We start from the raw sequence: 10,920 nt of genomic DNA, 5'->3' as shown, positions 1-10,920 counted from the left end.
GGAGCTAACGCCTGTGTTGGGCCCAGCTGAGATGAGAAAGTCTGTCATGCGCACTGAGCAGCACTGTTTGTTAATCCTCCCTTTCAGGCTCAGGACTCCAGGCTCCTCCCTACTGATCTCCTCCCTTCCTTGTCTGTCTTCCCCTTTCCCTCTGGAGGAAGATTCTCTCAGGGTGGCTAGAGCAGCTAGGGCAGTGGTTCTCAACCTGTAGATCACGACCATTTGGGGGCCTTCTCTCAGCACCGAAATCTCCAGGAGTTTCTATGGGATGAAATGCACTGGACAAATCTTGTCTAACTTTTAGTATAAAATTTGTTTAAAGAGGAAATTTACTTTCCAAGAGGTGTTTATTGATGGGAAAGAAAAGTAGGCTAGGGCGCCAACAGGGGAGCATGTAGGAAGGCCTGGCCACAAAACTTGCTGCCATTCCTGCCACAGGTGTCGCTGTCCATCACTTATTTTCTGTCTCCAGCAGCTTTTGGAGGCCAGTGTCTCCCAGAGCATCCTTTCGGAGCCGCGTGCCTTTGAAGTGTTGCTTTTGAAGACATAGGTCGATAAAAACAAAAATGGCGGCCACTCCCATAAGAACCTAGGGAAACAAATGGATCATCATGATTTTCATCACGCACCTAGAAGGAAGGCACAGATTCCCTTCCAAGTCTATCCTCGGAGGTGATGTACAGTATACCCCTAAATGTCTCCCTCCCAGACCCACTCTCAGTCTGCTCTCCCTGGTTCCATGCCCAGTGCCCCTCATCTGGTTTATTTTCTTTTTCCTTTGGACAAACATGAGGGAGGGTGACAGGTAACTTGTCTGCCTTCCTAGATGCCACCTTTAAAAACGTGTCTTCTCCATTAGAAACATGGACCAACGTCTTAAATTTGCCTTCATCCCCAAGTTTCGTTTGTTTATTTGCTTGAGACAGTGTCTCATGTATCCCAGGCTTGCCTTGAACTCGTTATTGAGCCAAGGACTTTGGATCCTCTGCCTCTACCTCCTGAGTACCAGTCTTACAGATACGCATGAGGTACTACATTAGGATTTTGCGATGCTGTAGATCAGGCTGGACCAGCACTCCACAGAGTCAGCGCTGCAACCCAGCTTTGATCCCAGGACATTTATGAGGCTGATTTGAGGAGATCCACCGCTCAGCAGAAGCACCTCACCACAGCTATTAAGTAGGGCTTTGGCATCACTCGTCTGGCTTTCGTAGCAAACACCACGCCGCCTATGAGGAACACGCAGGAGAAGAGGTCATTGAAGAGGTCCTGGAAAGGGGAGAGGTAAGCTAGTCTTAGATGGTTGTGCACCCACCCCAGACACAGCACAGTTCCCTCCATGTAACCATGCTCAAATGCCCCTGCACAACCCTGATAATTTCAAACAAAACATACAAAGGTAAAAGTGTTCCTGGCCAAGCAGATCAACCATGGCTCCCTGCTGGCCTCTGCGAGCAGAGGACAGAGTCCAGACTTAACTGCTGTCAGCCCAGGTGAGACACAAGATACCATCTTGTCTGCAAAACCAGGTGTCTGGTACCCATCAATAATCGTGTAGATAAATGCATAAACAGACTACTTCAAGGTATCTGTTAGGTACTTCCCCTCATCATTTCTGTGCTGTCCTCTCCAGAGTTTCCACGAGCAGTATTGCTGGGAGGATGTCCTTGCTCTCTGGGAGCCTTGAAGTTCCCTCTTCACCTAACCCCGCCTTACCCCCTGGACCACCTTCCCTGATTGCTTCCTTCATCAATTTTTTTCTTTCATTCCTTGAGGATTTGGTCCTCCTTTACCACGTACAAGCTCTCTTCTCCAAACACAGAATAAAACCAACCAAAATTCTAAGTATTTATGCTCCTTTCCTCATTTTCTATTAGATATTTTTTTCATAGAATGTCTAAATTTTAAGTTGTTTTTAATTTTCGTGGGATGTACAATCTCTCCTGGCAATTTTCCTAGTTACTCTCATTGAATATTCTGTCCAACTATCTTTTAAAAAAAGTTTTACTTATTTTCATTTTATGTCTATGAGGGTGTTGCCTGCATGTGTGTAATCTGCCAAATGTGTGTAGTGCCTGAGAAGGTCAGAGAGGGCACTATGATATCTAGAACTAGAGTTACAGCAGCTTGTGGCGGTGTTTGGGTGCTGGGAACCCAGCTGGGTCCTCTGCAGGAACAGCCAGTGCTCTCAATGCTTAGCCAATTCTCCAGCTGCTGTCCCAGTGTTTTCAATGCTACCTCTCATATATAAGCCACAGGATGAGTGTAAGTCTGAATCCTCTGATCTGCCTCTATGTTAGCACACCATTCATTATAAAGCACAGTAAACTGGGTGGCTTAAACTATAGATGTTTATCCTCTGGCCTTCTGGAGCCTGGAAGACCAGGAGCGAGGCACCAGAGCCCTCTCCCTGGCTGGAGGCAGCTTCCCTTCGCTCTCTATCTTCATATGACTTTCCATTGGAGACAGGTCATAGGACCTGTCTCTTCTTGTAATAATACTAATGGTTTTGGATCAGGGTCCCAACCTTAAGTTTTCTGTTTATTCTTAGTTGCTTCCTCAAAGGCCCCATCTCAGGGAGGGGGACACAAACATCTAGGGAGGACACAAACATTCCATTTGTAACAATTCCATTAGTTAATCCATAATCTAGCATCAAACTTAGGGTAACTCTTGCATTTGGTTGGGAAAATCCATTTTTGTAATTCTTTCAATTTTTTCAAAGAAATTTATTTATAATGTTTTTATTAGCTCATATTAGTTATACTTAATAATGTGCTGATTATATTTTATTTAACAATTTATTTTTATTTTATTTGTATTGGTGTTTTTCCTGCATGAATGTCTGTTTGAAGGTATTAGATCTCGGAGCTACAGTTGTTAGATGCCATGTAGGTTCTAGGAATTGAACATGGGCCCTCTGGAAGAACAGTCAGTGCTCTTAACCACTGAACCATCTTTCCAGCCCCCTCATTATATTTTCAAACATGAGTAGAAAGGAATTGAACACATTGCCCCTCTCCCCCCGCCACCTCCCGTCACCTTCTCTTTGTCTTTCTTCCCACTTTGGCTATTCTACTTCTTCCCAACTATTTCCACCTTCTCCCCACCTCCCTGCCCGTGTGTGTGTGTGTGTGTGTGCATCCGTGTGTGTGTGTGTGTGCGCGTGTGTCCCATTGAGTTTCACTGTGGTCGTTTTTAGGTGCATGGGTGAAAATTTGTATACAGAAGCACAGGAACCATCCCAGTGGCTACCCTACTGAAGAAAAATGTCTCTTCTTTCTGCATCAGTCTTTGATTACATATAAATCTTTAGGTTGTGGGACATGAGCATCTGTTGCTTCCACAAAGGGCATTAATGAGCCAAATTGTGTTTATGTAATCACAGCTGTTGAGAGTTCAAGAGAGTAACAGCCACATGGACTGTGTCTAGAAGCCAGAGATCACCCTTTGGAAGATGTTAGCTGAGCCTTGGCCAGGGTGACATAGGATGCACCATTTGTGTCTGAGTCTTCAACAGTCAAACAGTTCCAGTACTTTGATTGGTTACAAAGTCACTGCTGACCAAAGACTTTTATATCATCTTGTAATGTTCTGTAGTCCTGTTTTTCCATTCTCTTTGGATGGATACCTTGCTCAATCTATATCTAATAGACAGGGCATTGGACCTTCCTCAAAGCAATGTGCTAGACTTTGTTGACTCCACATGGGAAGACTTACCCTACCTGAGGAATGGATGGGGGTGAGGTGGGATAGAAGGTGGAGGGAAAGGGGGCATTGGGACTAAAGGTGTGTAATTTTTTTTGTTTTCTGAATTCTCACTATTGATCTTTTGTTTCTTCTTTCATCAATTTTATGGTTTTTTGCTGTTTCGTTTTTCTTATTCTTTTGTTTGAGATAGGATTTCATGTATTCCCGGAGAGCCTCAAAATCATTGTGTTGACAAGGATAATCTTGAATTTTTGTTCTTCCTGCTTCCCCATATGAGTTTTAGGATTACACAAACACACCACTGCACCCAGTTTGTGCAGCGATTGAGGCTCAGACCCAGAACTTTGCACATGCTAGGCAAGCAACATTACTAACAGCTGCATTCTCAGATCCAGTGTTTTGTGCCTCAGGAATTTTCTTAATTCTTTTGGTTTTGGTATTTCCTTCATATATACACTAGATTTTTTTACTTGTGAAATAAAGTATCTTGTTGGGACAAGCAAACTTAGGACATCACTTGATTTGGGCTATGTATACGTTCCCATTATTTCTCTTTTAAAACATTTATTATTGCATTTTATGTGCATATTTTGGCTATGTGTATGTCTGTGTGCATGTGTGTCTGGTGCCTGCGGAGTCCAAAAGAAGGTACCAGACCACTGGAAATAGAGTTATAGTGAACTGCCTGCCATAAGGGTGCTGGGAATTCAACCAAGTTCCTCTCGAAGATCAGCCAGTGCTCTTAACTCCTGAAGCATCCCTCTAGTCCCAAAGATCCCTCTTCTAACAATGCTTTTGGCATCCTAGGGCGTTCTGTTGCATACAGTAGCATGTATTATGCATACACAGTCCTCACTGAACAAGGCACCTAACAACCTGTAATCAACCTAGGGCACCCACCTGCATCAAACTGCTAGTGGAATAAGTTTCCCCTCCCGTTAATGACTTGGACAATTTCTACTCCTATTTATTCAGTACTGTGGAGGGGGATATGGATGGTAGAAGGGCTGTTCTGTCCTAAACTGTTTTTGGGAGCATGTGCAATAAGCTCAAACTGTGTTTTCAAGAGAACTTTGAGGAAGAATCCCCTATTTACCATCTTATAACTATGCATAATTGGGGTTGCATATGATTAAAATCACTCCAAGCCTATTTATTAGTCTTAATAGAGAACCACCCAAATTACAGCCTTTGTGACCAAACTCCCCCCTTACTTGAACCCCATGAAGTTAGTCCCAAACAATAACCGCAGGAATCCCCAAGCAATAACTGGGACCCTTGATTACCTTCATTCATGTAGCTGTTCTCCATCTTGAAAGTATATCTACCCGTTCAATGGTTGCACTCTGAGTAGAGATTACTGCTCACTCATTCTATTTACTTGTTTTTATTTTATATGCATGAGTGTTTTGCCTGCATATGTATATGTGTATCACATGCGTGTCTAGTTGGAGGCCAGAAGATCCTTTGAAGGCCAAGTCACAGAAGACCAAAAGCCACCTGGTACGGGGGCTGGAAGTGTACCCAGGTCCTCTGTAAGAGCACCAGGTATTCTTAACTACTGGATTACTTCTCTAGACACATTCTAACTCCCCCAACAAGTTTTTGTTTAGACGAGGTCTTGCTTTGCCTCAGGTTGGCCTCAAACTCACACTGTGGTGCAGGCTGGCCTTGAACTCCTGAGCCTCTTTCCTCAGCCTCCTGAGTGCTCGAATGACAGACGGGTGCCACCACAACGGGCCCTGATCTGCCTTTTAACTCATCTGTCCACATTCTGACTTCATTTGGCTATAGAAATTTACATTGGTATGGATCTTGGTTTATTGCTACAAATTTAAGGTCAATTTTGTTATACAGTGTATATGTATTTCTGATCTTGATTAAGGTATTGTGTTTCCTCAGCTCATTTAAAAAATGTAATGTATAGTTAAGAGATATAGATTAATAGGTGATCATCTACAATAGACAAGCTTGAAGTCATGTTAGTTAGGCTTTTTAGATATACAGAGATATATTTCAGTTAGATATGGATGCTTCAAATCTTTCAGAGACCTTCAGAATATGACATTTAAAATGTTTTTAAGAAGTTGGAGCCGGGCGGTGGTGGCGGCACACCTTTAATCCCAGCACTCGGGAGGCAGAGGCAGGCGGATCTCTATGAGCTCGAGACCAGCCTGGTCTACAACAAAACAGGCTCTAAATCTGCAGAGAAACCCTGTCTCAAAAAACCAAAAAAAAAAAAAAAAAAAAAAAAAAGAAGTTGGGACTTTTCATGACAAAGAGATACATCTGTTCCTGGCAATCTACTTCAAGAAAATGATGGGCATTGAAGAGGCTCCTTATGGATGGCACTGGTTAGCCATTGGGCAAGGAACTGTTTTTGCCGAGACTGCTTGATGCTATGCTGTGTGAACTGAACATGCGGAACCCATGGAGAGATGACTGCTGAACTTGTCTAAAGGTGAGATGGTCCTTTGGGGTTCCTGCTTCATGAAAGAGTCTGCCAGACGTTCTGCAGGACACAGAGGAAAGTGACTGACAAACGCCAATACAGGTGGAACTGTCTTTGAAATTTCCTGCTTCATGGGAAAGTCAGCCAGATACTATGGACCTGCAGGCTGAAGATGGGTACCTGCAATGGTACAGAAGAACTTTGGGTGACCAGGCAGCAAGATGTCTCTGTCAGTTCTAGAGTTTCAGAAGTTGCTTACAATGCATTTCCTATTTATTTAAGTAATATTATATCCTCTGGAGTCTTTAATGGAGCTGAAGAATAGATAGTTATAATTATAGTTTTCCTTAGTTATGAAAAAAGATAAAGTAGATATAAATATTGTAACTGTAATTCGTGGGTTTTTTTTGAGATAGGGTTTATCTATAGCTTTGGAGCCTGTCCTGGAACTAGCTCTTGTAGACCAGGCTGGCCTCGAACTCACAGAGATTTGCCTGCATCTGCTCCCCGAGTGCTGGGATTAAAGGCATGCGCCACCACCGCCCAGCACAACTGTACTTCTTGCTTGATGCCTGTTTTGCATATGTAATTTTACTATGTTAAAGTTAAAACCTTCCTTTTTATTTAAACAGAAAAGGGGAGATCCTTCTGTATATGTGATGCTTTTATTAGTTAATAAATAAAACTGTCTTGGGCCTGTACAGAGCAGAATAGAGTAGGTGGGGAAAACTAAACTGAATGCTGGGAGAAAGAAGGTAGATTCAGGAGAAGTCATGTATCCCTGCTGGGGACAGATGCCGGAACTATGCCAGTAGGCCATGAGGCCTTCGGATAAATATAAACTAATAATAATAATGGGTTAAATTAAGATGTAAGAGTTAGCCAACAAGAAGCTAGAGCTAGTGGGCCAAGCAGTAACTTATTTAATACAGTTTCTGTGTGGTTATTTTGGGAGTCTGGGCAGCCAGGAAAAAACAAACGGCCTCCTTACAAACATTGTTGTTGCTGTTTTCACCACTGGATTTTTGACTTAGAGTTTCTCTGTGTAGTCTAGGCTGCCCTCTAAAAAGACGACTTCCTGCCTCTGCATCCCAATGGCTGGGATTAAAGGTGTGTGCCACCATGGACCTGAGTTATAGTTTTATTTTTGTCTGCAGTCATTTAAGCAGCATTGTTTGTCTTCCCACATCTTAGCTCATCTATGGTCTCTGAGTCTCATGATTCAAGCTTCCAACTTGTTTCATTTATTTATTTATTTATTGTTATAAGACCAGAATGGCATTGAGCTCAGTCTTCCTGTTTTGGCTTTGAGTTTCAGGATTATAGACATATGCTATATCATAAATATAGACATATTTAATATGCTATTGAAACATTGACCATGTTTGCCAATTTCTGATTCTTAGTTTGGAGAATTTTTAAAATACCAAATGTATCACTCATCTCTTCATGCTTTGGCTGCGGTTCTGCATTTATTTCCGTTATGAGTTCAGAGGATGTAATTAGAACATCAGCAACATAAGGCGTGAGTTTTCTAGGTTCTGGGCAGCAAAAATTCAGGTTCCAAACCTATGTAAGGGAAAGATTTTAGCTTTCTCATTCTCAAAGAAAAGCCACCCCTCCCCTCCTCACTCCCACAGGTCAAGTATGGATCAACATTTCTTGCTTCTCTGTGTTGGAAAAAATGTATATGTCTTTTTTCCCCATCTTTCCTCTATGGGTGCAGTATTCTCAGGGTGCTGGCTTGATTTTCTAAGCCTCTCCTTGGCTTTGGCTTAAGGCCTTGTGCTGGCTAGTTTGATGTCAATTTGACATGAACTAAGAGTCATCAGAGAAGAGGGCACCTCAGTTGAGAAAATGTCTCCATAAGATCCGTCTGTAGGGCATTTCCCTTTTTCTTTTTCTTTTAATATCTTTTACAATTTATTTTAAATACCAACCAGAGTTCCTCCTCTCACTACACTCCCACTTCCCCAACCCACCCACATCTACTCCTCAGAAAGGGTTTTTCTGAGGGCGTTTTCCTCATTAGTGTTTGATGGTGGAAGGCCCAGCCCATTATGGGTTGTGCCATCCCTGGGCTGGTGGTCCTTGGCTCTACAGGAAGCAGGCTGAGCAAAGCATGGGGAGCAAGACAGAAGCAGCATCCTCCATGGCCTCTGCACCTGCTCCTGCCCCCCTCCAGGTCCCTGCCCTGCTTAGGTTCCCATCCTGACTTCCCTTGATGATGAACTGTGGTGTAGAAGTATGAACTAAATAAACTGTTTCCTGTGCAACTTGCTTTGGTCGTGATGTTTCATCTCAGCAACAGAGACGCAAACTAAGACAGGCCTCATCTCTTGTCTTGAGAGTCTTTGAAAATCCGTATCTCAAGTTCCTGAGATGGTGCCTCGTGAGTCCCTCCCAACAATCCACAGCTTGTATTGTCGCTACTCCTGTCTTCCATCTCAAAACCCTTACATCCTCCTTCTAGCCCTCCCCCCCTCTTCCTATATTTCCTCTCTCCTCCCCTCCCATCCTCTTTCTTCCTCCTCTCCTCTCCTCTCCTCTCCTCTCCTCTCTCTTCCTCCTTCTCCTCTCCTCTCCTCTCCTCTCCTCTCCTCTCCTCTCCTCTCCTCTCTCTTCCTCCTTCTCTTCTCCTCTCCTCTCTCTTCCTCCTTCTCCTCTCCTCTCCTCTTTGTTCCTCTCCTCTCTTGTTTTCCCTTCTGCTTTCCCCCTCCTTTTTTCCATCATTTCTCATCCTTCCTTCTTTCCACCTAAGCTATTTAGTGAAAATAATATTGGTTACATTTCAATCACTATTTTTAGGTTAAGAATGGGAGGATCGACTTTCATGGTTTGGCAGACCTAATTTTTTTAGTTCTTTCACACTTAATCTTTTTAATTCCTTCACTGGTCATGTGGTCTCTTTCTTTTTACTTTGTTTTCTGTGCATTCTGTTTCCAATTTAATTCTCCTCTTCTTCCTTCCTGTCCTGGGGATCTTCATGACAATGGATAGATCCCAGGACACTAACAACTTTTCTTTAAAAGTTAATTAATTAATTAATTTTGTTTTGTTAAGACAGGATTTCTGTGTGTAACACTTCACTTTCTTTGAACTCAATCTGAAGACAATGTTGGTGTTGAACTCAGAGATCCACCTGCCTCTGCCGCCTGAGTGCTGGGATTAAAGGTGTGCGCCACCACAACTTGGCCACTAACAGCTTTTAACAAAAGGGCAGATGGATAGGTGGTCACAGCTATCAGAAGAATATTCCATTAAGTTTGGATCTTTCTTCTTTTTCTTTTGTGCGGTTTGCTAGTTGAGTTTAGTTGAAGGGCAGGTTATTTGACTTCGGGGAGCTCATTTGCTGGTTTGTGAAGTGAAAGAAATTGGGGAACCAAGGGCTCTAGAGGTGGGTAATGAACAAGGGGAACTGGAAGTTGAGGTGCTCGTTGGCTAGGAGGGAGTTAGCTGGGAACGTTTGGTGGTTCTGTAAGTGAGGTGAGGGAATTCAAGACCTGCGACCTAAGACACAATGGCAAGAAGTTTGCGTGTGGTCAATCTCACTATGGATTGTTGCAGTCCCTGAGGCATAGATAAGGGACCAGAGGAATGGATGCTTGAGGGACTTCCCAAGCTCAGCCTCACCCCATTGGATGACTGTTTCAGGTTGGCCTTGCTCCTGAAGCATTCTTCCTGTTCACTAGAGACCTAACATGGTTTTAGCCATGTTTGACATTTCTTTCACTCTACCTTACTGGTTTATGCAGAGTCTGATTTTCTGTGTTGAATCCTGGAATGATATCCCAATAAGATGGATGCCAGCAAAAAGCATTAGCAAAAATGGCTGGTTGTTAAAACCCTGCCTATTTCTTAGGACAGCAAAGCCTTGATTACTCTTATTTGACCCAACACAGTTAGGTTTTGGGGGAGCATTTTCTGCCTGGCTTCAGTTATCTAACCCAGCTTCCCACCCTGAGCACCGGTAGAGGAGGTGAGGTTGTCTTTTTCCAGGTGCTTTGAGAATGTGACTGGCAACATCATTCTTTACTTACAGTGATAGGCCAGAAGATGAAGGGCATGTATCTATTAATGGCGAAGCTGTAGAGGAATATGAAGAAAGTGAAGATGGATACTTCCATAGTGAGAAGCAGGATCAGGATGGGGTGTATGGCCATCGTTTCGAAGAGGTATAGTCCAGCCATCATGCAGGTCTGGGTGGAAAAATATACACTCTTGAGCTCCTGCAAGGGCTCTCCCTGGCTTCTGGGACCTTCCCCTCCACAGACACCCCCTGGAATTCCAATCCACCTTACCAAACTCACGATCTTGACCTCAGCGTGTCCCATTGTCCAGAACTCTCTATTGCTGTCTTTGAATTCCCACTTGTAGCGTCGAAACCCTTTTCTTGTGCCCACCTCGTCCTTGGGCTGATTTGCTGCTTTTTGCTTCTGGGCATCTTCTGGCTTTGGCGGAGGCGCAGGTGCAGGCGCTGGCGCTGGGGCTGGCGCAGGTGCAGGCGTAGGCGCAGGCGCAGGCGCAGGCTCGGCCATGGTTGGCAGTAGTTCTCAATTGCTCACTGCTCAGCCCTGCCTGGAGTCCCTGAACAGGCCCAGCTCAAGAGAGAGCCTGGTGTCTTCAGACCCGTTCAAGGATGGTGCTCAACTGACGGCTGGGACTGCAGAATTCCAACGCCTATGCTTGGTCAGCGCGAGCCTGCCTCATCTCGTGGACCAGCAGGATCGCCCCCACCCCGGCGGATGCGGAACATC

General features: G+C 44.0%; 1 protein-coding gene across 1 annotated transcript; it reads right to left on the bottom strand.

The window, feature by feature from the left end:
- Positions 1-451: 451 nt before the first annotated feature.
- On the bottom strand, positions 452-10,701 carry LOC119801719 (CKLF-like MARVEL transmembrane domain-containing protein 2A). Its single transcript, XM_038312334.1, has 4 exons — positions 10,465-10,701; positions 10,204-10,362; positions 1,168-1,269; positions 452-589 (listed from the first exon to the last, which is right to left on the bottom strand). Exons 1-4 carry the CDS (start codon positions 10,699-10,701, stop codon positions 452-454), a joined length of 636 nt encoding a protein of 211 aa, XP_038168262.1.
- Positions 10,702-10,920: the final 219 nt, after the last annotated feature.

Source organism: Arvicola amphibius, chromosome 15, assembly GCF_903992535.2.
Source record: "Arvicola amphibius chromosome 15, mArvAmp1.2, whole genome shotgun sequence".
NCBI lineage: Eukaryota > Metazoa > Chordata > Mammalia > Rodentia > Cricetidae > Arvicola > Arvicola amphibius.
The sequence above is the reverse complement of the archived record's forward strand: the minus strand, read 5'-3'. Positions and strand labels throughout refer to the sequence as shown.

Coding starts and splice junctions, on each gene's coding strand:
- LOC119801719 (XM_038312334.1), bottom strand. CDS start 10,701: ATGGCCGAGCCTGCGCCTGCGCCTGCGCCTACGCCTGCACCTGCGCCA. Junction 1,270..10,203: donor TCATCTTCTGGCCTATCACT/GTAAGTAAAGAA, acceptor TCCCCTTTCCAG/GACCTCTTCAATGACCTCTT. Junction 590..1,167: donor AGCCCTACTTAATAGCTGTG/GTGAGGTGCTTC, acceptor TTGTTTCCCTAG/GTTCTTATGGGAGTGGCCGC.